This window comes from Bidens hawaiensis, unplaced genomic scaffold (assembly GCF_021521415.1).
Source record: "Bidens hawaiensis isolate Kalapana, Puna unplaced genomic scaffold, B.hawaiensis_p1.1 tig00073081_1, whole genome shotgun sequence".
Taxonomy (NCBI): domain Eukaryota; kingdom Viridiplantae; phylum Streptophyta; class Magnoliopsida; order Asterales; family Asteraceae; genus Bidens; species Bidens hawaiensis.
The window spans coordinates 17,217-43,810 of record NW_027502734.1 but is presented as its reverse complement, the minus strand read 5'-3'; the positions used below and the strand labels follow the sequence as shown (position 1 = coordinate 43,810).

The 26,594-nt window shown below is 40.0% G+C and overlaps 3 protein-coding genes across 3 annotated transcripts; 2 read left to right on the top strand and 1 right to left on the bottom strand.

The window, feature by feature from the left end:
- Window positions 1–974: 974 nt before the first annotated feature.
- On the top strand, window positions 975–2,359 carry LOC143606126 (remorin-like). The gene is made up of 5 exons (XM_077082001.1): window positions 975–1,173; window positions 1,255–1,305; window positions 1,504–1,591; window positions 1,688–1,769; window positions 2,108–2,359. The coding sequence occupies exons 1-5, from the start codon at window positions 1,011–1,013 to the stop codon at window positions 2,300–2,302; spliced, it is 579 nt and encodes a 192-aa protein (XP_076938116.1). The 5' UTR covers window positions 975–1,010; the 3' UTR covers window positions 2,303–2,359.
- Window positions 2,360–5,988: 3,629 nt separating this feature from the next.
- On the top strand, window positions 5,989–20,254 carry LOC143606127 (25.3 kDa vesicle transport protein SEC22-1-like). The gene is made up of 5 exons (XM_077082002.1): window positions 5,989–6,203; window positions 6,293–6,453; window positions 7,327–7,470; window positions 19,933–20,000; window positions 20,138–20,254. The coding sequence occupies exons 1-5, from the start codon at window positions 6,019–6,021 to the stop codon at window positions 20,252–20,254; spliced, it is 675 nt and encodes a 224-aa protein (XP_076938117.1). The 5' UTR covers window positions 5,989–6,018.
- An 83-nt stretch (window positions 20,255–20,337) lies between these two features.
- Window positions 20,338–21,652, bottom strand: LOC143606125 (myb-related protein 330-like). The gene is made up of 3 exons (XM_077082000.1): window positions 21,517–21,652; window positions 21,331–21,457; window positions 20,338–20,866 (listed from the first exon to the last, which is right to left on the bottom strand). Exons 1-3 carry the CDS (start codon window positions 21,650–21,652, stop codon window positions 20,338–20,340), a joined length of 792 nt encoding a protein of 263 aa, XP_076938115.1.
- Window positions 21,653–26,594: the final 4,942 nt, after the last annotated feature.

The following is a 26,594-nucleotide window of genomic DNA, read 5'->3' as shown; positions in this document are numbered from 1 at the left end:
AGAAAATAAGAAATATTATAAAATTGCTTTAAACTATTGAATTAAATGATGTGTGCGTAATGCAGCCACTTCTCGTTTCAGTTTGTTGTATTTTAAGCCTAGTTTTGGCTTTTGAAAAAAGGCCTTTATTTATACTCTAAGGTCTTCTTCTAAACCTTCTTCTTTATCTTTATTATTTAGAACAAGAGTTAATTCGCCGACGTGAAAACCAAAAACACAACTATGATTATATCTTCAATGTTTTCTTCCTTTCATTTTAAAATGATAATGGGTTCGATCGCTGAAAAAGAATGGATTCGCCCGTTAATACGGTACTATACGTTCTATATAAAACCGAAAATAGGTCGGGTTCGGACGAACTCGTTCCTGTAAAGGTAGCTCCGCCACTGTCTCAAGGCTATTGGTAACCTTTGCGCCAGTAAGTGTTAAACCAATTAGAAGCTTGAATGGTTAAGTGACTCTGAGCCAATAATTGCTGAGTACGTCGATATGATGATGATTGGCAATGGGGGAGTTGGTGGTGTGCCAAGGAGGTGGGATGTGAGTAGTAGATTGGGGGGTTATGAGCACACGTGAATGGACAAAGGGTAAAATTTCATTCACTATCATTTAAAGCTTAATGGGTTAGAGGTTTGTTGCTTGATTCAAATGTGTTATTATGATAAAACAAACACACTTAATATTAACTGATTCAGATGTAGTCTTTTAATAAAATAGGCTACCAAACAAGCTTTTAATGTAAAACATAGAAAGGGACTAAAAGTGACATGCTGCTTTAGAGAAAACCTACTGCTCTTAGATTCTAAAAAAATATTTAATTATAAAAAGAAATTTCAAGAAACCAAAAGAAGCAACCGTTCTTAATTTGTTTATAAGGAGGGTTGTGCTAGGTTGCCAACTCAACTCAACTCATCTATATATAATAATACACTCTTTTATCCTTTCCAACATTCACTTTGAATCTTTTTATGTCTTTCATAAAATCCAGTGTACTCCTAATTCAACAAGATATGGCGGTAGAAGAAGTGACAAAGGTTGAATTAGTTCCCGAGTGCCCACCCGAGTCTCCTGTGGCAGCCGAGAAGGAGGATGAGAAAGCCATGGTCACCGTTGAACCTCCTGTTCATGAAGAAAAACCTACTGATGATTCTAAAGCTGTGGCGATATTCGAAAGTAACTTAATCTATAACTTATTTAATTTTGTATAGTTTCTCTTAAATTTTGAGAAATAATTTGTCTTTAATAAATTGACAGAACCGGCAGAAGTTTGTGAAGAGAAACCTAAAGAGGGTTCTATCAATAGAGGTACTCTTAAACTAATAAAATTCTAGTTGAAGATGATCAAGTTCATTTTTTTTTGGCTTAAAGCAAACTCTAAAATCGGGGCTTTTTCGTAATAAATGTAACTATACTAATCTTTATAATTTATTTTGGGAGCCTAAAGCGAAGGCTTTTTTTTTCTATAACAATAAAGATGTCTACTAAGCTGTTTTTTTTCTTTAGATGATGTTCTTGCTAAGGTAGTGAATGAGAAGAAAGAGGCACTTATTAAAGCATGGGAAGAAAGCACGAAGTGTAAGGCCCAGAACAAGTAAGAACAAGACTAAATTCTAATGAAATGAAAATAAATTTTGGTTGTTAAAGTTCTTGATTTTGTAACAAAAGTCTATGTCTAATGATTGAATAGAGCTCAACAAAAGCTATCTTCCATTCAAGCATGGGAAAACAGCAAGAAAGCCGAACTAGAAGCCGAGTTGAAAAAGTTCGAGGTAACATATAAAGAATTCAAATGAAATGAATGATATTGGTGTATAATATGATCTCTGTATTGAAAAACTGAAAGCCAAATTTGTTTCTACCGAGAGATTTCGATGGAAAATATAATGATAATTTAACCAACTAATAATAAATCCAACCAACAAACTAGACATTGAATAATAACTATCCTAATATTCAAACCAGACATCGAATATATACTAACTAACCAACGGACTTAAAAATAAATAATAAATCAAATAATAATAACTTAAATAGATATTTAACTCGTCTAACAAATTAAAAGCCGAAAAAGTATCATAACTAGAAATTGAAATTGGTTAAATTACAGGAGGATCTCGAGATAAAGAAAGCCCAATATATAGAAAAGATGAAGAACAAGATTGTTGCCATCCACAAAAGAGCAGAAGAAAAGAGGGCCCTCACTGAAGCCAAATGCAAAGAAGAGGTTCTCAAGGCGGAAGAGATGGCGGCTAAGTGTCGGGCCACCGGAGAAACCCCCAAAAAGCTACTCAAATGGATATAGAGCTGGTAGAATGAATTTGCAATTGTGTTCAGCCTTTGATTTTTGTTAATCTCTTGATGTGTGCTTTTTATATTGTTATGGTGTAGTTTGGTTTAATGTTTTAATATTTAGTGTGCATATGTATGTATATCATCAGCATTTGTATAAGCCATTAATAAAAAATAAGTTTGCATGTAACAGTTTTATTACATATATTTAAAATATTTGTTGGGTAGAGACTGTGTTGAGTTCTAGAAGGGGTATTTCGGACTTTTGAGTCCAGGTACAACGAAACACGGATCACGCTGAGAATTTATAAATCGAGTATATGAGGGGTACACAATCATTCAGTTACTTTTAATTGAAAACGAGTGTAATATTTTATACTTTCAACTACAAATCGTTTTTTTTTCCTCTTTATCGTGAATTTTTGTTAGCCGGGTAATTTGAACTCAACATCTTTCAATCGTTTGGTGCAGTCCATTGGCCACCAACAAGTCGTTTTAATTAAATTTGTTAATCTAATAAAACAAGTATAACTTCACGAAATTAAGTAGGTAAAAGTGAAACAAAAATTAATCCTTTCAGTTTCAGACGGGTTTTAGTATTAGAGGTTTCTTGCGTGGTTGTACAATTGTAACTCATACAATCATAACACATTTAATATCTTTCTTCAATACAATTCAGGCTTATAGGAATCATATCATTGTTATCATATAATGTAGTTAAAAAATTGTACATGTTAAAGATTCCTTCATATGAAAATTTATCTCAAATTCATTAAGAAGCAAACTTAAAATACTAAATACTAAAGAAAACTATTTTCATTAAATTATATAACTTACTTTGGGTTTTAACATTCACTTTTGTTAAATTTAACATGTTTTGGATCCTCGTACTTTTCTAGTCATGCTACTATACAGATGTCACCGTATTTTGGTCTTTCCGTTGATTTATCAGATACATGTCAGTAGGTTAAGACATAGAATATTCATGATTTAGGCGCTACTATGCGCATGACATCAAATTTGCCGCATGTATTAATTGGTCATGTCTTGCTTCGTTTGTCAAATCGAACTCGTTTTATTAGAAATTTTCATATTGTTCCTATATTAGTTAAAAACCACATACATACATACAAACTACAAAAAAGTTAAAAAAATTTAGAAACACTTAAAAACCAAACATTTTATTTATTTATTTATTATATGTTAACATTATTTGAAAGTAGTTTTATCATATTTGATATGTAAATTTTTGATTACATATATAAATCATAAGTTTACATATGTGTAAAACTTATATAATAACAAATTTATATGTGTAAAGTTTTTTTAGATATGTGCAAAAACTAATTTGCATAATTGTAATCGTAAATATTAATATACAAAAGTGATACAACTATACTCAAATAATATTAATATACAAATTTTTAAAAAAAGTTGGTTGTTAAGAGTTCTTAAATACTTTAAGAGTTTTATAATAAAACTATATATATAATTATGGGAGGGTTGTTTTTGTACAATAATTATTTATCATACATTAGGTATGCGAATCACGCTCAAATCGAATTCCAAAACCTAATTACTTTCAAATTGTATAAGAATACATACAAGGTTAAAACCATTTACGCTCAAGTAAAAAAAATTGATTCAATTGGAGATCCGGATATGTTTGTTTTAATGAATTGATGATTAATTGGATATAGATTTATGATTTCGAGATCATGTAATGCGATTTCATGAATCAGTTTCAAGGTTAACAAGTTGTTTAGCTTATGATGATTGAGGCATGAATCAATCATTGTAAAAACATATATTGATATGAAAACTGATCGATTACCTGGAGGGTTAGTTCAATATAAATTTAATCCGGCTTGGTTTTGAATAAAATTTATGTCGGCACGTAGATAAAAAAAAGGCACGTCTCAAGGTATATTCGAAATTTTATAAAACTTTATATTTTAGAACTTATAAAAGAATAACTAATTATAAGTAAAATTAGTTGTAATAATATAATGTTCAAAAAAACAAAAAAAAAAGAAAAGAAAAAACTTGACTCGACAATTTTGTTCTTCAAAGCACCTGCCCTTGCATTTTGTTATATAAAATACTTGTCTCGGCGGATTTTTAAAAATGTTTTTGCTTGATCTTTCCAATGATTCCTTACAGAGACCATTCTATTTGCCCTTGCTAGTAAAAAGAAGCAATAATAGAGTTTTATAAATGTTTTTGATTGATCTTTCGACATCGATCAATGTCCATTAGTGTCCGTTTATAAAAATAATGAACGAGCGAGGACAAATAAGAACATGCTCAATTCCTTAATGAACAAACACGGACACGAAATTTCATCCGATAGAGTGTTCATGAACCGTCCGTTTGTCCAACAAAGGTTAATGGACGAACAAAAACAAGGTATCGTCTGATTAAGTTTGTTCGTCTACTAGGGACTACACAATCATTTGAGAGAACATGGCAGACACATGGGATTCGCGATCTGAGATAGCGAATCCATTCTCTGAGCAACAACAGCCTATGCGCAAGCGCATGCATGAAGCCAACCAAACAACTAACTTGAAGCAACTGAAACACCATTAAAGCTCAAATTCTCCATACGCACACCAACACGAAGATCAAGATGATCAACTCGGACCCTCAATTATCGCGTCCTTTTAAGATCTCTCCTTTCTCACATATATCGTCATTCTCAAATCACATACTCTCAAATCGCAAAAACTTCGATACATACAATTTCACCTTCATTTGGAAGAGAAAAAAAGAGGGAAACCATCAAAAGCAATCGCAATTTCATTTTATTGTATGAAAATAGTTCGCTATTGTCTCTATTCGATGAAAGTTTTGTGAAAATCTGTTGGTAGTCATGATAATATTCGGAAAATTGTTGTTGAACCGCTTCAAATAATTAACATCTGAGAAAAATTGGAGGTAGTATTAGGTATATAGAAGATAAAGTGAAGGTGAACAGGTTGTCGACGGCGGTTGAGGTGGCTTAGCAGCGCGGCCGGTGAAGCCTTCTGCCTACTAATATCAAGATCAAGTGAAGGTGAATTGTTGGAACCTTTGATATCTTGTCACCAATTTCGTCATCTCAGATGTGAGATTCCTTATTTCCAACAATTCATGTGTTATATTCCTATAAATCATTATAATTTTTCAAACCACCTAAATCAAAAAGTAACTCTTTTAACAATATAGTAATTCAATTAGTAGTTTAACTTTTCAAAACTATGTATAAAGAATTAATTTTTTACACACCCAATAAAGCCTAAAAAAACAAAGTATGGCGTGGTCAACAAGCCGGTATATATTATATATTTTCACATCTAATCATTTAGACAGTAATAATTTAATCTTTTTTCCTAACTATGTTTAAAACTGAATGCCAACCGCTCATACTGATTTTCATGCTTTAGTAGAAAACTTGCCCATTCTTAAGTGTGGATTTGGATTTGTAGTTATAAATATATTACCAAATATGAAGTGAATATATGTTTTTACTTGCTTTGGATAATTCTTGGAGGCTAAGTTTCCTTGAAAACGTGTATGGAGTTTGTTTTTTGGTACCACAAAAAGACAAAGGAATCATCATCTTCTCTTTCCATCTCATTTCCACTCCATTACCTTTTATCATTCCATTCCTTCCTACATATATATCCACCCATAATTAAAACTTTATATATCACTCACACTTGTCAATACACTAGAAGATCAGATATGGTGAAGCTAACAATCATTGGAAGGATGCATGATGGATTACCCATTTCACAAGGACCCATTTACAAAGACGACGACAATAATATTATTTACAAGAAACATGCAGAGTTCTTGCTTCATGAAATCTCCATGGATGCGTTGCCGCCTTCCGCCGCCACCATCTTCCTCCATAACCATTGCTTCAAGTATGTTACACTTTTTCTTTTTGTTAATCTGATCCATTTAAAGTAGTAGCAAACATATGTATTCTGAGTTGTGATGCCAATTAATGAAGCTACATGGTAAGAAATGGTGTTTGCTTCATCACATTATGTGATGTTTCATATCCAAGGAAGCTTGCGTTTTACTATCTTCAAGATTTGCAAAAGGAATTTGACAAGGTTGATCCAGAACTTGTTAACCAGATAACCAAACCATACAGCTTTGTCAAATTCGGTAACTAGTCTTTTTTAATTTCTAGTTTCTTGATGTTTACATGAGAAATCAATCTGTGAGAGTCATTACTGACGAGTATTTGCTGGTGAAGATATGTCGATAATATGTCTTTGTAATTTATTAATTAGATGGTACATTAATTAGTAAACAAACGAGTATCAATGTTTACACGAGAAATCAATCTGTGAGAGTCGTTACTGACGAGTATCCGTTGGTGAAGATATGTCAGAAATTTGCCTTCATAATTTATTTGCCGGCGGATTATTGAGAATTTTAGCGAGGGATTACCGACAGGTATTCTCTCCTGCGGCAAACAAGTCTTTTCCGATGGACAACATGTCTTCTCCGGTGGAGCATATGCTATCGTCAACAAAGTTACCAGTTGGCAAATTAATTCCAAAGCATAAAAATAATTTAAGTTTAATTGTTTTTTCAAGGAAAATCAATGCAAATCTGGAGATTATTACAAATTCTAGAAATTAATACAAATCAAAAAATTAATGCAGCATCTGAAAACTAATAGAAATTAATAAAAATCTGATAATTAATACATCTGAAAATTAATACAAATCTAGAAGTTAATACTAAATCAATACAAATCTTGAAATTAGTACAAAATTCTAATAATTAAAAGAATAGGCATGATTCTTATTAGAGATCCAACCCCATACACTGACGGATGATCAAGGGAATATTCGTCGGTGATACTCTCCCACCAAACAGACAAACTTTTGAAATCAGACGCTCTTTTTAAAAATATTTCAATTTTTTGGGGTTTTTCATTGATAGTTGCCACTTGAATGTGCCAGTAGCTCATTTGTTTAGCAGTGGTAAATTGGTAGCTAACTAATTTACTTTACAATTACAACTCAGATAACACTATTTGCAATATCAGAAGACAATATATGGATGCAAGGACTCAGGTTAACTTGTCAAAACTAAATGCTGACCACAAACTAGAACTAGATGTTCTTACTGAAGAAATGTCTGCAATTGTTGAACGGAGGAAAAGATCAGGTAATTTATTTCAATACGTACTGGCTCACTGAAGAAACACTAAGTGACCCGGTACAGATTATAGATAATCTGAGGGTTAAGTAATGTTTCCCACGAATGAGGTCTAGCTGAGAAGGCTGTCCTTCAGGAGACCTGCAAAACAAACACCGTAAGCTCGTCACTGAGAAGGGGGGGGTTCCTCCTTGTGACCACCCTCCGGCGTGAGAATCAGACTAGGTTGCTCTGAATATAAGTGTATATTAAGAGATTGCTAGATAACTGGATAGCAGATGATCTTACCATTCCAAGATGTTGGAGTATTTATAGCCGAAGGTAGGTTTTCTAGAAGGTACAGCCGGCTGAATAGTATCCCTGATCAACCAACAGTGGACTATGCACAGGCCATACTGGTTGGTGGGTAGGTTACGGCCAACAGTAACAAAGTCGGCTGCACTATTCCACCAACTGTATATTATGCATGTCCTTCTTACTGTGGATTGTACGCAGGCCATGCTGGTTGGTGAATAGGTTACGGCCAACAGTAACACTATTCCACCAACTGTAGGCCGCGCATGCTCCTTAGTAAGGGTTGGTGAGTAGGCAGCGGCTAATAGTGACAAGCAGTACTAGAGGGTGCTCCTCCTCGTCCTGTTGTCGATGAGCTGTCACCCTGTGATTGGCTCATGGGCTGTTCTGGTCAGATCGTCTGTCCTATCCATACTTTAGTAGGTATGGTACAAGAGATCTTTCAGAATCAGACTGGCTCATTTAGGCGGGATTGTTCCCGCCTTGCTCATCCCTTCATGTGACTACTGAAGTAGCTAATGTCTTGTGCGTGTAGCCCTGCTGTCTGCGGGTAGCCTTTCCTGATGGCTTGTATCCGCAACTGCGGGAACAGGCGGGGTACTTCACCATTGGGAGGCTTTCCCTGCGTGTTCAGCTTGTGTACTGCGCGTAAGATCCTATGAGCATGGTGGGTCCTGCGGGAGCAGATGGCCTTTGCGCAGACGTCCCTGCTCCAGGTGAGTCTTGCGGGACCAACTGGTCTCTGCTGGGACCTACCTCTTCAAGTCCCCCCAGTCCAATGTTCTTCTCATGAATGTTTAATAAAGTGAGGTGAACTTTTGGACTTTGAGCAAGGGGTTTTGAAAAGGGTTTCTAGTTTTAAGGTTCTCCGTGGGGATTCTTCCCGCGGGTTTCCTAATGTCACTTGCAAAAATTCCCGATTTTTTTGCTTGATCTTTGGGTATGATGCGGGTAGGTATGTAACCTTCTCGCAAGTCAGGAGCGTTGAGTCTCACTTGTGTGGATTCTCCTTGAGGTTTTAGTGGTTTTGAACATAGTGATCAATTATGTTTAAACCACCAATTCCATCCTGGAGCCTCAAACAATGTAGTTCTCGACGTTCCCGCTATGCGGGGATGTTATTTCCGTTTCCACAAGCATTGCCCAGAAGATCCTTCCTGGTTTCAATTCCCTGCCGAGCGCTAGGTATGTGAAGGGTTTTGCCTTAACACTGTACCCGCGCTCGTCTTACGGTTACTTTACTTTCAAGGTACTCCTGGCGTCAATTCCCTGCGGGTGCTAGGTACGTGAAGGGTTTTGCCTTAACACTGTATCCGCACCCGTCTTATAGTTACTTTGTTGCCGGGGTATTCTTGGCTTCAATTCCCTGCGGGTGCTAGGTATGTGGAAGGTTGACCATAACACTGTACCCGCATCCGTCTTATGGTTACTTGGTTGCCAAGGTAAGGGGTATTTTCCCGCTTACTTTTGAATCTTTTTGAATTTTGAATTTTGAAATTCGAAAGGTTGGTGAGGATAAGAACAATCCAAACATCTGAAACGTCGTGTGACGGTTTCTTCTGACTGTGTCAGGACGTGCAGGAAGTTATGGTGACGTGACAGAACATGGTCATTCCAGTCGCTTTTTCAGGCGCGTGGGCGTGTTTTTTCAGGCGCGTGGCCGTGAAGTTACTGGCACGTCCTTTCAACAGCTGTTGCCAGCTTGCTTTTTGCCACGTGTCATAGTTTCATTGCACTGTCGATTTCTCTCTCCTCCGCATTAAATTCACCGCATTAATTGCGATTACTATATAAAGGGGAAGAGGGTTATTTGCAATTCACACTTTCACCTCTCTTCTTCTTAGTGATTTCCGGCAAATACTCCCCTTTTTCAGGCAAGCATTTTCCCGAAATCACTTCTTTCTGCAAAAATGTCTTCTCATGATGCTGAAGCTGTAGCCGACGATAGGAGTACTGCTGGCGAGTGCCAGTGTGCTCTACCTGTCGATCAGTACCAGTACATCGTCAGGAAGTTCATGCTCGAGTCTCTCGAGCCTGAGTTTCCTGAATCTCACCAGACTGTGTACGATGCCCCCAGTGGCAAGATCGGGGTATATGCTGCATTCTTTGTTTATGGAAACCTTAGGTTCCCATTGACAAAGTTTATGTACCGTGTCCTGGAGAGGCACGGGGTGCACCTGACCGAGGTGCATCCGATGGCGATTGCCAAGGTCCGGCACTTCGAGTGGGTGTGCCGGATTCTGGGTATTGAGCCCTACGTGGACCGCCTGATGACCTTCTATACTTGGAGGTGCGTCCAAGGGTGGTACACCCTGACAACCCGTATAAAGGGTTTAAAGATCTGCTTGACCGAGCGCAGTCTCCGATCGTGGAAGCGGGAGTTCTTCTACATCTCTGCCCGCGCCATCCCCATTGCTATGAAGTTCAAGAAGGGTCAAGCGCTTCCGAGCCTTCACGCTTCCAGCTACCAGGAGGCGGAATGGTTCGCGAAGATATCCCGGGTCCAATCTCCGGTTTACCGGTTTGCGGAGTCCGGGATGGTGCTGCTGGGGATGAGCCGGGTATGGAAGGATGCGTCTCGGTTTCCTATCCTTCTCGAATACGGTTTGAACTCTATTCCTTATGGTATGTCTTGTCTTTCTTGCTGATATTAGTTTATTTTTCTAACTTTCTTTTCTTTTAGAGGGGAATAATTTGGAGTCGCTCCTGTTCCCGCGGGATGCTGACCGTCCCGTGCGGGTGGGCACTCGTGCTCTGGACGACAATGAGTTGCCCATCCTGGAGCAAACGGCGGATAGGTTTGTGGAGGTCTATCCGCCAGGCCAAGAGATCCTGAGCCACCGGCGGCCAGGTAAGGAGATATTTTATCCCGAACCCCTCAATGCTGTACCCGCTGTTGGAAATCCTTACATCCTCTTCTTCTGAGGAATCCGCAGATGGTCCTCCCCTTGTGCGGAAGAAGAAGACTGCTGCCGGCGTGAAGGGGAAGGAGAAGGCCACAGCTGATCCAGTGGTTCTATCTGACACGGAGTCAGATAGTGAAGAGGTGGCGGGGAAGCCCGGTGGTGAGAAGACCACTGCTCCGGAGGCTACGACCGTTACCTCCGGAGAACCAACGAAGACGACGGTGACCGGTACCAAGAGGCCGGCTCCATCGGGTTCCTCCCCGCCCGTCCGTACGTTCAGGGTCAAGAAAACCCGTAAGTATAATCATAATGCCTTTGTAGATTTGTCACTTCATAATTTTCTTTTAACACTTTCTTCTTTGTGCAGGCGTGGATGTTGACGCAATCCTGGGTGAAACGCAGGGGAGTACCTCCTCGCCAATGACGGTAGGCTCGGTCAGCCTTCCTGAGGCGTCGACCCAGTCGCCTGCGCCTGCATCCGCTGGTCCAGTTGCTCGTTCCATCGAGCCAACTGTTCCGGCCGAGATGACGTCACCGCCGGCCGTGAGTGCGATTTTTACAGCATCCTTCACGGAACCGGCGGTTACTGCTGCTTTTAAGGAGGCGGCGTCCGCGGCGGAGACCACGACGGCGACCACGGCGGCTGCCACCATGCCCGCGCCACCGGCACCGACAGCCGGACCATCAGGTACGCGCAGGGCTTCCCGCCGATCTTTGCCACCTTCCCATCTGCCTGACCTGTTGGATGGATTTCCTTTAGGTTCAGGTGATGGGTTTGGCGGATATCGGCCTGTCATTGACCCTACAGGTGCGTAGGGTTCCTTTGTTTTTCCCCTTTTTTTATCATCTTTTCCTTACTGTCTTTGTTTCTTTTGCAGTGTCGGATTCCAATGAAGTGTATGTTCCACGATGGAACATACGCCGAGGAACAACCCTTCGTACCCCTGTGGAGTGCGTGGACTGGGCTCGCCACGCTGCTCCTCATGGTGCGTTGGGGGAAGCCATGGCTAGCTACCAGGAGGGTAGGCTAACCAATGAGCTTCGGGTTCTCCAGGCCCGGATGCAGCCGCGCATCGAGCTGCTTTGTCGTGAAAACGACAAGTTGAAAGCAGCTCGCGCCAAAGACGTATCTGAAGCGCGTGCTCTCCGGGAGGAGAACCAACAGCTGGCGGCAGCTGCCGCCACCAAGGAGAAGGCCTTCAAGGCCCTCGAGGTTGAAGTTCAGGCGCGACTCGAGGCCCGTTCCAAGGCTGCCCAAGGTGTGAATGAACAGCTTCGGCTGGCCAGGGAAACTGCGCGAAACGCAACCGAGAGGGCTGCCCAGGCTGAAGCCGTTGCTGAGCCTCTGCGTTTGGAGAATGAGGAGCTGAAAGGCAAATTAGAGGCTCTCCAACGCGCTCATGATGCCTTGGCAATGGAAGATGCCAAGAAACTCCAGGAAATCCTGGACCAGAGGGGGGTGCTTGACCAAACCGAGCGGAAGCTTAAGGGCGTCGAAGAGGCTGCCGCTAAGGAAGTTTTACTTGCCAACCTTAACAAGAGCGAAGCCGAACGCGCCCATACCGAAGCTCAAGCTGCCCTCCGATGGCTTCTTCGAGAAGCGTTGCCTCAGGTATGTTTAGATTTATCTTCACGCATTTCTTTTGTAAGAAAAGGTTCTAATACTTGTATTTTTTTCTGTAGGTTGTGCGTCGGGTCTTTTCAGAGACCTCCTACGATGATGCTATGACCGCAGCCCTCAACGCTTCTCATGATGATGGGGAAAAGGCCGGCTTCATGCTTGGTCTAGGGTTTGTTGAGAAAGGCGTCCCGCCTTCCAACTTCCCTTTGTTCGATGTGGATACCGAAGCCATTTACGACCAAGCATTGAACCAATACGCCGCCTTCCCGCATCCAGTGGTGGAAAAGGTGGATGAAGTAGCTGTTGCTGATGATGGGTTAGCTGTCCTCAAAGCTTTCCTCGAACCACCCCGTTCTTCTGACGGAGCGGGTCCTAGTGGAGGCGGCCCTGAAGCTTGACCCCGAAGATCCCTTTCCATTGCTTAAACTTGTATAGATTCTCTTCTAGGCGGGTAGTAACCCGGCCATTCTTGTAATATATTATTGAAATATAAATCTTTTTTGCGTATAAGATTGTTATTTCCTTCTTTGGATTCCTTTCTTTATAAACTCATGACTTGCATACTTAGTTTAACTTAGCAATTTTCCAAGTGTTCTAGAATAAGTTAACCTCTTGAACGTGGTTGATGATGGGTTAAAGTTTCGCTTCCTCTTTCGTGATTGTGCGGGTAGAACCGTCACTTGCACTTGGTAGGATGGCTAAACTTTAACCTTTATCTGACCTGCGTGCAGGTTTTCCTCATTTCTAAGTATTTAGGATAAGTTAACCTTTGAACGTGGTTGATAGTGGGTTAAAGTTTCACTTCCTCCTTCGTGATTGTGCGGATAGAACCGTCACTTGCACTTGGTAGGATGGCTAAACTTTACCCATACCTGACCTGCGTGTAGGGTTTCCTTTTTTCCTTGTTTTTAACGTTGTGTTTATGCGGGTTTTGCCGCCTTCCACACGTAACGACTTACTTCTCCCCCTTTATGGTAAACACCGGCACCAGTGGGGAGTTCATAAGAATAAAGGTAAACACATTATGAAAGGAGAATCATTTCCATTAGAAGTGGCTCTTGGCCTTTTCTTTACAAGTATTGGAATTGATCTACATATAACATTTGCGTAATTGAGCTCCATTCCATGTTCTTGGGATGGGAGTGCCATCGAGCCTTTCGAGCCGGTATGCGCCCTTTCCCAGAACTTGTTTGATAACATATGGCCCTTCCCAGACTGGGGCCAACTTTCCTGGGCGTTCTTGGTTCGAAGCCTCGTTGTTACGCAGTATGTAGTCTCCTTCCTTGAAGTTGCAGAGTTTTACCCGCGTGTTGTAGTACTTTTGCATTTGTCGTTTGTAATTCTCTTCACGCACTGCGGCTAAATCTCTGCGTTCCTCGGTTAGCATAAGATCCAACCGTCTTTCCGCATCATTGTCTTCTGGCTGACTCAAGACCCTTGGTGAGGGTAGACCAATTTCGACCGGGACCATGGCTTCCGTGCCATAAGTGAGGCTGAACGGGGTTTCCCCCGTACTGGCCTTCTTCAGCGTTCTGTTTGCCCAAAGGACGTGCGGAAGCTCGTCCACCCAGCCGGATCTGTGTTTCAAAAGTCTTTTCTTGATGCCTTCGACGATGCTCTTGTTTGCTCTCTCCACCTCACCATTACCTTGCGGGTGTGCCACTGAGGTAAAGGTGTGGGTGATTTGAAGTTCTTTCAGCCACTGTTGTAGCTTCTTGTCAGCAAAGTTGGTGCCGTTATCGCTCACCAAATTCTGTGGAAGTCCAAAACGACAAATTATAAATTCCCAAATAAATTTTTTGATATGCTTTGCGGTTGTTTGGGCTAAAGGTTTTGCTTCTATCCACTTGGTGAAGTAGTCGATGGCTACCACTAGGAACTGAACATTTCCTGCTGCTGTAGGAAATGGGCCTGTCACATCGATGGCCCACTTCTGAAATGGCCACGACGAAGTGACTGGAACCAGTTCGTTTTTTGGGCGATGCGTGTTAGGTGCGTAAAGCTGGCAAGACCTGCATTTTCTGATGTATGCCAGTGCATCCGTATGCATCCCCGGCCAAAAGTATCCCGCGTTGTTTAGCTTGGCTACAACAGCGCGGGGGCCTGCGTGTACCCCACAGATGCCTTCGTGTACTTCCCTTAGGAGGTAGCCGGCATCTTGGTTGTCCACGCATCTCAAGAGTGGGCCAAGAAAGTTACGTCTGTAAAGGATGTCATTGACGAGTTGATAATTCAGTGCTTTACAGCGTAGTTTTCTTGCCTGTGTTTTTGACTCTGGTAGTATTCCTGCTGCAAGGTAATTTATTATTGGTGTCATCCATGTTTCTGTCTTGTTCTGGATGACACAAATTTCCTTGTGCGGGACTGATGGTGCTTCGAGGAGTTCAATGCGGATGTCCTTTCCCAAGTGGGTGAAGGCTAGTGATGCAAGCTTGCTTAACGCATCCGCAGATTTGTTTTCACTGCGCTTGACATGTATGACTTTACAATCACTAAAATCACGCATAAGGGTTTTTGCCTGGGCGAGGTACAGGGCCATGGTGTCATTCACAGCCGTGTATGTTCCATTTATTTGGTTGGCCACCAGCATGGAATCCACGTGGGCTTCTAAGTTTTTCACTCCCATCTTACGCGCAATTCTCAAACCGGCCAAGAATGCTTCATATTCGGCTTCGTTATTCGTACTTGGAAAGTCCAGCCGAATAGCGTAAGTATATTCTTGGCCTGCTGGGTTGGTTAATTTTAACCCTGCGCCTGAACCCTCGTTACTGGCTGCTCCATCAGTGTAGAGTCGCCAGACATCATTGACGTCCTGTGCTGGGGATGGTTGAGCCTCCTCCTGGCACTCTTTTTCCCGCGAAACGGGGACTTCTGCAATAAAATCGGCCAAGACCTGGCCTTTTATGGCCGGTCTTGGCTTGTACTTAATTGCATATTCTCCCAATTCAATTGCCCATTTGGCTAGACGTCCCGATAATTCGGGTTTGCCTAGAACATTTGAGAGTTTGAAGTTGGTGAGAATGGTGATTGGGTGGCCCTGGAAATATCGTCTTAACCTGCGTGAAGCGTGTATAAGTGCTAAGACCAATTTTTCTAGGGTAGAGTACCGGGTTTCTACGTCTGTTAGTACACGGCTAACATAATAGATTGGCATCTGGATGCCCATTCGTTCTACTAGCAAGACTGCCCCGGTTGCTCTATCTGTTGCGGAAAGGTATAGGATTAACTCCTCTCCCGCTTGTGGTGCTGTAAGCGTTGGAAGTTCGATCAGGCGTGACCGAATCTCCTGAAAAGCTGCTTCCGCTTCTGGCGTCCAGCGGAAGTGCGTTTTCTTCAGGCAGTTTCTCAGTGTTGACACGAAAGGAAACGACTTATCCGCATGGTTTGCCAAGAAGCGATTAAGTGCGACTAGTCGCCCATTCAGTGTCTGAGCCTGTTTGATGGTGGTAGGTGATTCCATTTTAACAATGGCTTCGACCTTTTCAGGGTTCGCTCTAAAGCCATCTTTAGTAACAATGACTCCCAAGAACTTCCCTTCTTCCATCCCAAATGAACACTTGCTCGGGTTGAGCTTCATGTTTATCTTTCGGAGCGTGTTGAAAGTTTCTTCAATGTCTTTCAACATCGCCTCAGGCTCGAGGCTTTTGATGACCAAATCATCCATATAGACTTCCAAGTTTCTCCCGATTTGGGCATGAAACTCTTTGTCCATTAGTCGTTGGTACGTGGACCCTGCATTCTTAAGTCCGAATGGCATCATTTTATAACAAAATGTACCATCGGGCGTCCGAAATGCGGTTTTGTCCTGGTCATCAATGGCCATGTGGATTTGGTGGTACCCCTTATACGCATCCAAGAAGCATTTAAGGCGAAATGGCGCCAACGAATCCACTTTGAGATCAATTTCTGGTAACGGATAACAATCTTTGGGGCATGCTTTGTTCAAATCTTTGAAATCTATGCACATGCGCCATTGTTTGTCATTCTTCGGTACCATTACGGGATTTGCAACCCATGTTTGATATCTACTAACGCGTACGATGCCTGCGTCAAGGAGTTCCTTGACTTGGGTTCTACACGCGTTAGTTTGTTCAGGCCCCATTACCCTGCGCTTTTGTACGATTGGCGTAACAGCCGGATCGCATTTGAGCTTATGCTCCGCCTTACTTCGGGGTACACCAGTCATGTCAGCTGGTGTCCACGCAAAGATGTCAGCGTTTTTCTGCAGTAAGCGCTTGAGTAAGGTGCGGGTGGGATCAACAATTGTTGGTCCAATGGTAACGGCCTGGTCGGGGTATTTGCCATTGAAGGCCCATTTTTCTGGTTCAGTGATGGTTGGTTTAGCCTTCTTCGGTTTGGGTTTAGATGAGACAGATGCAATGCATACCTGGGGAATGCCAGAGATCATTGCTACACCCTCAGCTGTTGGCCATCCCATCATGCCGTGGACTGAAGATACCACGGCGTTGAATCTTGCCATCCCATTTCTTCCGAATAAGATGTCGTATGTGTGGTGTGGCTTTTTCATCACGACAAAATCCACGTCTTCTGTGCGTGAATGATTCCCATCAGTAAGAGTAACGGGGAAAGATAGGATACCCAGGGGTGTTTCTGTACTGCCATCAAACCCTTCCATTGAAGCGTAGACCGTTTCCAAGCGTTCTTTGTCTTCATCATCCAGCTTATCAAAGAACTGCCTGTACATCACTGTCGACGAAGCGCCGTTGTCAGCAAGAGTGCGGGAGGTGATGTAGTGCCCCAGCTGGCTTCTGATGACTATGGGGCCTTCTTTGCTGGGGCCTCCTGGCACTCGCGGGAAGCGCACCTCAGCTTCCTTCCACGCGCATGGTTCTATCACCTGTCTTTTTCTTCCTCTGACCTTGCCATGAACCATGTTGATGCTGATGTCGACGGGCTTTCGTCCGTTCCCTCTGTACCGGTTGTCATTCCTTCCTCCCTTCCTGATCGATGCCACGAGATGTGCAAGCCTTCCATCCTTAACAAATGTTTCAATAATATCCTTCAAGGATGTGCACTCTTCAGTACCATGACCCTTTGTCCCGTGGAAATCACAGGATTTGCTTTGATCCGCATTAGGTTTCTGCCGGATCGATGGGGCTTTGGGCCATGGCAATTTTTCCGTGGCAAATATCTCCGTGACGCTCTTTGTGAGTGGCGTCCACCGGTGTTTTCGATTTGAAGGGTGTGTGTTGTCCCTTCCGCCAACAAGAGGGCGAGAGCTGGATGAGGTGTCAAAGTTTACCCTTGACTGCCAAATACCTAGCCTTCTCTTTTTGTTCTGCCGGGCGATCCGGACATTGTTCTCTCTTGTCCTCTGCGTGTAGAGGTGCGTACTCTGGGGAAGGTCCCTTCCCAGTTGCTTTTCCGTCTCGGCAAAGCGCTTTGCCGCCGTCATGATGGCATCCCATGTGGATGGCATGCCATCCTTACCCGTCAACGTGCGGATAAGTTCTGGGTATTCGGCGCCTTGGATGAAGGCGGCGCGAACCAGATCCTCACTTATGTTGCCGAGACTAAGCTTTTTAGAGTTGAAGCGAGTGATGAAGTCTAGTAAAGATTCATCCTCCTCTCTCACGCAGTTGAGGATCGTCCACTGCTCTTCAGTGTACTTCCTCTGTTGGCTGAAGTGCTGGCTGAACTTGTTCTGAAAGTCCGCCCAGTCATATATGTGGTGGATCGGTAAACGATCGAACCATGCCCTGGCTGCTCCGACCAGAGTCATCTGGAACATGTAGCACCACGTGGGTTCCGTCCAGTTGCTGACGCTAGCCCCCGCAATGAACCTGTTCAGATGGTCGTCTGGGTCGGATAGACCATCATAAGTGCCAATGTTTGACATTTGTTTGGCACTTCTCGGGGCGATTGCCTCCGCAATGTCTCTTGCGAATTTTGACCTTCCTGCATTTGTGGCAGTTGGTCTAAAGGTTTTGGAGAAGTCACGCGGGTTTCTCTCCGCGATTGGTTTAAAAGCTTCCCCAAAATTCCTTTTTGGTTGGACGTCCGTGTCCTTACGCTTCCCTTTCGCCTTATGGCGAGGGTTCGCGTCGGTATCAGACTCCAACTCGTCTTCTGAGTACTCGCAGTCACTGCTCATATTGAGGTGTTGGCGAGTACTGGTGAATTCGTCAGCCTGTTGAGCTGAACGCAAGCGTTCATCCAATTCGGCTTGGAATTCTCTTTGCCGTGCTTCGGCCCACGCCTTCACTTGATCTAGTGTTTGGCGAGGGACCTTCGTTCGTTTTTCCAGTTGGGTATCGGTGAACCCCAATGGAATATTTACTCCACTTGCCCCGGCTTGGGTAGTCGGGGTAGTGTTCGTAAGGATTGTATAACCGCCGGTGTTCCCCCCAGTTGCTGGGGTGGTTACCGGGGTTTCTTGGTCAGTTACAGGCCTTTGGACCGGAGTAACGTTGACCATTTCTTCAGAAATTGTGAAAATTTAAAATAGTTCTAGCTTTTATGCACGGATGGCGCCAATGAAGAAACACTAAGTGACCCGGTACAGATTATAAATAATCTGAGGGTTAAGTAATGTTTCCCACGAATGAGGTCTAGCTGAGAAGGCTGTCCTTCAGGAGACCTGCAAAACAAACACCGTAAGCTCGTCACTGAGAAGGGGGGGGGTTCCTCCTTGTGACCACCCTCCGGCGTGAGAATCAGACTAGGTTGCTCTGAATATAAGTGTATATTAAGAGATTGCTAGATAACTGGATAGCAGATGATCTTACCATTCCAAGATGTTGGAGTATTTATAGCCGAAGGTAGGTTTTCTAGAAGGTACAGCCGGCTGAATAGTATCCCTGATCAACCAACAGTGGACTATGCACAGGCCATACTGGTTGGTGGGTAGGTTACGGCCAACAGTAACAAAGTCGGCTGCACTATTCCACCAACTGTATATTATGCATGTCCTTCTTACTGTGGATTGTACGCAGGCCATGCTGGTTGGTGAATAGGTTACGGCCAACAGTAACACTATTCCACCAACTGTAGGCCGCGCATGCTCCTTAGTAAGGGTTGGTGAGTAGGCAGCGGCTAATAGTGACAAGCAGTACTAGAGGGTGCTCCTCCTCGTCCTGTTGTCGATGAGCTGTCACCCTGTGATTGGCTCATGGGCTGTTCTGGTCAGATCGTCTGTCCTATCCATACTTTAGTAGGTATGGTACAAGAGATCTTTCAGAATCAGACTGGCTCATTTAGGCGGGATTGTTCCCGCCTTGCTCATCCCTTCATGTGACTACTGAAGTAGCTAATGTCTTGTGCGTGTAGCCCTGCTGTCTGCGGGTAGCCTTTCCTGATGGCTTGTATCCGCAACTGCGGGAACAGGCGGGGTACTTCACCATTGGGAGGCTTTCCCTGCGTGTTCAGCTTGTGTACTGCGCGTAAGATCCTATGAGCATGGTGGGTCCTGCGGGAGCAGATGGCCTTTGCGCAGACGTCCCTGCTCCAGGTGAGTCTTGCGGGACCAACTGGTCTCTGCTGGGACCTACCTCTTCACTCACTGATTTTTTATCCATCATAGTTATTATTATTATTATTATTTGCTTTTCAATTCTTTCATCAACAAGTCATAATGTTAAATTTACATGGTCTGATATTTTGTGACATGTTTCTACTTTTAATCCTTAGATATGATGGAAAGGATGATGAAAGCACACGAAAGTACTTCCCCTGTATGGGATTCGAAGACTCTCGAGGTAAATAACAGAACAAACTTATTTTTAGGCACAATTGCCGCAGATAAACATTTAGTGACACGTCCATGGTCAGTTTGCGTAAAAAAAGATGGTAATTTGTCAAGGATCAAAGATAACTGATAACTTAGAGTTCGCAGGTTATTGCAGCGAAATGGACACCAATCACAATCATCTTCTTTGTTGCATTTGTTCTTTTATGGAGTAGCTTGAAGGCATATGAGAAAGTAAAGTTTAGCTATATGGTGGAACCATGAGAAAGGAGATAAATTTATATGTAGAAATACAACAATTCTTTATTCTTTTATATTTAGCTATTTGGATGTTTCACTCTTTATTCTTACATATATATGAAATTATCTATGCCGAAATCACCATCATTAAATTGAAAAAGTTGATCAATTGTCATCTGAGTGTGAAATGCGTTTTCATCTGAACCCATGTATAGACAATTTTGATTCTTGCTGCCCTCAGTTGATCCTTTATTATGTTGCCATTCATGCTCCATGGTGCTTAATTGGTAGTTCGAACCATGGCAAAGTGGATCATCACTTGACAAGCCAAAATCCTGGTCAAACTCGTCTAGGTTAATCCAATCAGCAAATAAAAGTTTTGGTAAGTTGCTTATCTGGGAAGCTGGTGGAACCAACTGAACCATGTCACTAGATGAACTATTAGTGAGGTTGGATGTATTTAGGCACGGTGAAGATGGTTCTTTACTAGTTATGTCCGAGGCTGCGTACTTATCAAGTTTAAGATGAACTTGAACATGATTCGAATTGTCTACTTTCTTCTTCAGGTGAGAATGCCAGTAGTTTTTTATCTCATTATCGGTCCTTCCAGGTAAATGTTGTGATATTCGAGACCACCTAAATAGTAAAATTTTGATTAGAAATCAAATCAAGTTAATCTCGATATGGAGCCAAATCAAACATTAGCTGACTCCCTACTTAGACCAGTTAGACATGAGAAAGCAAGGCATAAAAGACCCCATCATAAAAGTGCATAAGTTGCACTACGAGTGGAGTTACGTGGTTTATAAGAAATGAACCAAAATGTCTTGATATGCCGATTCACATGACAATTTAGAGCTCCTATTTCAGCATTGAATAGTTTCCCCTTATTTTGCATTAATTTTACCTTACATGTTCATTGCGTCTTTAAGTTCTCTAAGTAACTGTTAGTTTGAATTTTAGAAATTAAACAATATCTGACAAAGCAACCCAGATGTAATGTTTATCATTCAAGTACGTAATATGTTTTCATGCTTTCACTTTGCGTTGAATCTAAATTGACCAATGACAAAATATTTAAAATGAATTTGGTAAATTACTTGTTGCCTAACAATCCATGAAGGGATAAAATGGCTTCTTCTTGCGATGAAAATGACCCGCGTTTTAAACCTGGTCTAAGGTAATTAATCCATCTTAATCTGCAGCTCTTTCCATTCCTTTGCAAACCTAAAAGAAGGAAATGGGATTCGTAAAGTCGTTTTGTTTTGATGATTAATGTTATTTACCTGCATTAATGGCAACAGAACTCCAGCAACCATGATCGTGGTTCATTACATAGCATGCTAGCTTTTGGTCCTCATCGGGTGACCATAATCCCTTTTTGTGCTTCACCTTTCGCTTTTCAGGTAGCTTGCACCTCATTTTCTAGAGAGATCAAAAGTTTTATGATTTGATGATGAGAGTCCGTAGATGATTGGGTATTTAAAGGGAATAATTGCGCCATACATTAATTATTTATATGCATTTTAACAACTTATGTTAAAGAAAATCTTACTATACTATTAAAGCAAAATAAGGTTTTTACATGACATTCAACTAGAATGGTTTACATAGGTTTCCAACTCATCAATTTTCCATTTATATAATTTCACATGTTAATTTAAACATTAATTTTAAACATTAACTTCTAAGTTGAAGAAAACTTAAAAATAATGTTATAATAATCATTTATTGAGTGATAAAGACAATTAATTATTTTCATTGCTATTTTTTTAAATTTAGAGACTTTGTTATTTTTTTTTTTGGATTTTGGGAAATTATTTATGAACGTTTGGACCGGATGTATTGATGTTTGGATTGAAATGGTGATTAAAGTCACGAGGTTTGAATTATATTGTTGCTTTACTAAACGCGCGGTTTAATAAAAATTATAATTATATCTCATTGTTATATTCATATTTTTAGCATTTTATATGTTGTGTGCCTAAATCTTTTATAATTTTAATATAAATAGTTTTATAACACTCAACTTATGTTACAACATCTACATGTTTACGCTTTATAGTTTACAACATATGACTTAAGCAGATGATGAAGTTTTAATTAATATGTCTTTTTTGTTTTATTGTATAAGTTAGAAATATGTTGTATAACTTATATTTATGTTTTAAATTGTTATTTTTTTCTATTTGTCTTTTGTATGTTGGGTTCTTTTAGTTAAAATAACAATGTGATACCTTATCTTATTTTACTATATTACTAAAGCAAAACAACATTTTCGCATGACATTCAACTAGCATGTCTACACAGGCTTCCAACTCATCAATTTTCAATTTATATAATTTTCACATGTTAATTTGAATATTAATTTTAAACATTAACTCCTAAGTTGAAGAAAGTTTCAAAATAAATGTTATAATCATCATTTATTGAGTGATAAAGACAATTAATTATTTTGATTGATATTTTTTTAAACTATGAGACTTTGTTATTTTATTTTTTTCGGATTTTGAGAAATTATTTATAAATGTTTGGACTAGATGTATGGATGTTTAGATTTAAATGGTGGTTTAAATCAGGAGTTTTGGATTATATTGTTATTTTATTAAATGCGCGGTTTAATAAAAGTTATAATTATATCTCATTGTTATATTCATATTTTTAACATTTTATATGTTGTGTACCTAAATGTTTTATAATTTTAATAAAATTAGTTTTATAACACACAACTTATGTTACAACATATACATATTTACGCTTCATAGTTTTCAACATATGACTTCAGCAGACGATGAAGTTTTAATTAATATGTATTTTTTGTTTCATTGTATAAGTTAGAAATATGTGGCCTAACTTATAATTATGTTTTAAATTGTTTTTTTTTCTATTTGTCTTTTGTACGTTAGGTTGTTTTAATTAAAGTAACAGTGTAATACCTTATAATAATAATAATGATGCTATATTATCTGACGTTTATAATTCATTAAAATATATATAACACACACGCGCGCACGCACACACACCCATATATATATATATATATATACATACGAAGTTTTATATATTTTCCGTCCGTGTGTAACACGGGATTTAAGCTAGTTAATATATATAAGAATGGATTCTTTGAAATCTTATACATACAAATTATTTATGCATTTCAGCATCAACGGGGAACTCATTGACCTTCTATAGATCAACATTTTTTGGGTTTTTTTTTAATTTTTTATTTTTTTAAACATTTTTATTTTGTTAAAATAGTATAAACTAAATATATGCTAGTAAAGTTGGTATTAATAATACAAGGGTAGATTTCACGTAGTAATGTAATCTAGGGAAGAGATCGGTTACGTACCAATATCAATCAGTATCGGGCACCGAAAATACCAAGACTGAAAATCACAAAATTTGGTGCCGGTACAGAAATGTTCGGTTCGAAATCGGTACCGGTGTTAAAGGCAAATTCGGAAAATACCGGTACCGTACCGGTACTGAGTTTGCTTATCCCCAAATAGTAGTCTAATAATAAGGTATTTAGGGGTGTTCTTCGGGTTTCTTTGTCGGGTTTCGGGTTTTTCGGGTTTTCATGTGTGAAAATATAAACCGAAAACCAAACCATTCTAGTTTCGGGTTTTACAGTTTTCAGGTTTATTGGGTCGGGTTAGATCGGGTCGGTTTAATTCGGGTTTCGGGTAAAGTGAAGGTTGTGAAAGGGCTGGAATGATTTAGAAAAAAAAGTGGGTTTTTTTGGTCATCATAGTGTACAATTTCACTAAATAGCAATATGAAACAACACCTCTTATATGAACATAATAGCACTTAACAATAATTATATTAAGATATAAGAGTAATAATTTAAATTAAAAAGAAAACCAAAATCTCAATTCGTAATAAGCAATTGTTAAATAGAAATACCATGTCCCAAACCAAAACATATCAAAATCAAATAACAAAAATCCAATGCATTAAATAAATATCATATTCTGTGTTCATTATTTACTCTTCATTCTTCAAATTGGCATTGCCCACTTTATGTTTTCTGCTCCTCCTTTTCCAATTCTACATCAATAAAAGTAAATTAAAGTATTACCATATTTGCATATTATAACATGAACAAACACTACAAAACTATTTAGTGATGAAAATACCTTTATCGATTTCTTGAATTGTGTTCCAATCTTCTTCGGTCAAGAGTTGCATGCTTGAAGTAGAACTATCCCGAAGCCAGTTTTGAGTGTAGATTAAACTCTCAACAATCCTAGGAGTCAAAGAACTCCTATACGGGTCCAAAACCCTCCCACTTGTGCTAAAACTGATTCAGAAGCCACTATTGACACTGGAATGGCGAATAAATCTCTAGCCATCAAAGACAGAATTGGGAATCTTGGGCTATTAACTTTCCACCATTCTAAAAGATTGAAGTTTTCCGAATACTTTTCAAAATCTTCTTTCAAAAATTTGTCTAACTCACCAATAGTGTGTAATAATCTATTCTCTTAGTTTGTCTCTGAATGGTTGGCTTGGTGTCATGCCTTCAGGTTTATCACGTTTACCTAACACCGACGGACCAGAAGACTCGGCAGTACTAGAACTTTGGGAATGAATTCTAATATACTCATTATATAACTCATGCATAGAATCCATAGCAAATTTTATGTTCTCATCCGCCAACTTTTTTCCATAACGATCGACGAAAAGTAAATCCAAGTAATGTTTTTGTTCCTTGGGTCTAAAACCAACGCAGAGTATAACAATAAGTTAATTTTTTGTATATTCCCATAATACTTTTGAAATTTTGCCTTCATTGCCATTGCAATTTGACATAGACTAGTAGTACCAATAGCTTCATCTAATATGCCACGAATGTTATAGATCTCTTCAATGCACGAGTTTGACGTTACATAATGTGTCCCCGAGACTCTCAAAGTAATATCATAAAATGGTTTCAAAAAATGGCATAAATCTTTACAACTTTGCCAATCTTCAGTTGTAAGTTCCCTGTAACCCGCCTTTTCAAGTTCGATTCTAAAGACGGACTCCTCAATACCATATCTCTCAAAGGTTATCTCTCAAAGGTTTTCTCATAAGTCTGTGCAACTTCTAACATAAGGTAGGTGGAGTTCCATCTAGTTGCTACGTCTAAAACTAGGTGTTTCGGGTTCGGGTGAAAATTGACAGGCCTAAAGGTATTGTGTTTCATTCTTCAAACAAGAAAAAAAAATGAATACGAAAATAGAGAAAGTTCTTTCATTCCTTTTAATTGTTTCACATGATTAACTATCTTTTGGCTTTTGGTTATGATTCTCTATAAAGTATACAAACTCCCATCAATTTTGTATTCTATAAGAAAATTTTCATTCAATATAATCAAGTTTCCAATATGCCCCCATTTAAGAGTCACTTAACTTTTATTAAGTATTTAAATTTGTAGATTTTATTGTAAATTAGTTTTTTTTTAAAGAAAGCATATATGTAAACATATATAAATATTATGGTTACTATCAACATTTATAGTTTTTTTTTAAATTGATCAATTAAAAGAATAAAAATGGATTTGGTGAAATATTTTCATAACTTGGGTAAAACATACATAAAAGTTCCTTTAAAAGAACGCTAAGTTCAAGGTCTATTGTAATACTTTTTAGCAAGAACTACTTTTTTATTGAAGATTCACGTGGCAATTTAACCGAGTGACTAAATTTAATACCAAGTGAAGTTTCATGTGAAGTTTTGCAACTTCCTTTAAATATAGTGACCAAATAAGTGACCAAGTATGCATGCCATAGTTTATACCAAGTGAAGTTTCACGTGCCAATTAAATATATACAGTGACCAATTTCTACTACCAATTAGTTAGAACCTTGAGTGTGTTATCTCAACAAACATGAAAAGTAAATACGAAATAAAGTATCTTAGGATTAAGCCTAGCAAGTTGAACGGGTAGGACGGCGTTTGGATGACACGGGCAACCTACATGAGCATCTAATACACATTAGTTTGAGAATGCTTTGTTGGAAGTAATTTCGAACTCCAAGTCACAAGTCGGTGAACTTGAGGGACCAATGTTGACAAACCGGTTATAGTTGGTTATATTTCATAATTACAATATGTTTCTAATTGTATTGTAATTAAAATAGGTAATGTCTTGCCTACCAAGTTAGATAAGTCTATATAAACCAAGTTATGGTTGGACATTAAAGAGTGGGTCTAAGATACAACCGAGTTAGGGTTAATCTAGAGACACACGCGAGATGAAACCGAGTTAGGGTTCATCTATATGCAATTAAGTTAAGGTTCATCAAGAGTCAAACCGAGTTAGGGTTTGAAAGTGGTAATCAGTTTTTTGAGTTATATTTTTCTGATTAAT

Excerpts from the sequence above, each read along its gene's own strand:
- LOC143606126 (XM_077082001.1), top strand. The coding sequence starts at position 1,011 with ATGGCGGTAGAAGAAGTGACAAAGGTTGAATTAGTTCCCGAGTGCCCA. Across the intron at positions 1,592-1,687 it reads AAGTGTAAGGCCCAGAACAA|AGCTCAACAAAAGCTATCTT; the intron begins GTAAGAACAAGA and ends ATGATTGAATAG. Across the intron at positions 1,770-2,107 it reads CCGAGTTGAAAAAGTTCGAG|GAGGATCTCGAGATAAAGAA; the intron begins GTAACATATAAA and ends GTTAAATTACAG.
- LOC143606127 (XM_077082002.1), top strand. The coding sequence starts at position 6,019 with ATGGTGAAGCTAACAATCATTGGAAGGATGCATGATGGATTACCCATT. Across the intron at positions 6,204-6,292 it reads CTCCATAACCATTGCTTCAA|CTACATGGTAAGAAATGGTG; the intron begins GTATGTTACACT and ends CAATTAATGAAG. Across the intron at positions 6,454-7,326 it reads ATACAGCTTTGTCAAATTCG|ATAACACTATTTGCAATATC; the intron begins GTAACTAGTCTT and ends ATTACAACTCAG.
- LOC143606125 (XM_077082000.1), bottom strand. The coding sequence starts at position 21,652 with ATGAGGTGCAAGCTACCTGAAAAGCGAAAGGTGAAGCACAAAAAGGGA. Across the intron at positions 21,458-21,516 it reads TTCTGTTGCCATTAATGCAG|GTTTGCAAAGGAATGGAAAG; the intron begins GTAAATAACATT and ends TCCTTCTTTTAG. Across the intron at positions 20,867-21,330 it reads CATGGATTGTTAGGCAACAA|GTGGTCTCGAATATCACAAC; the intron begins GTAATTTACCAA and ends TTTACTATTTAG.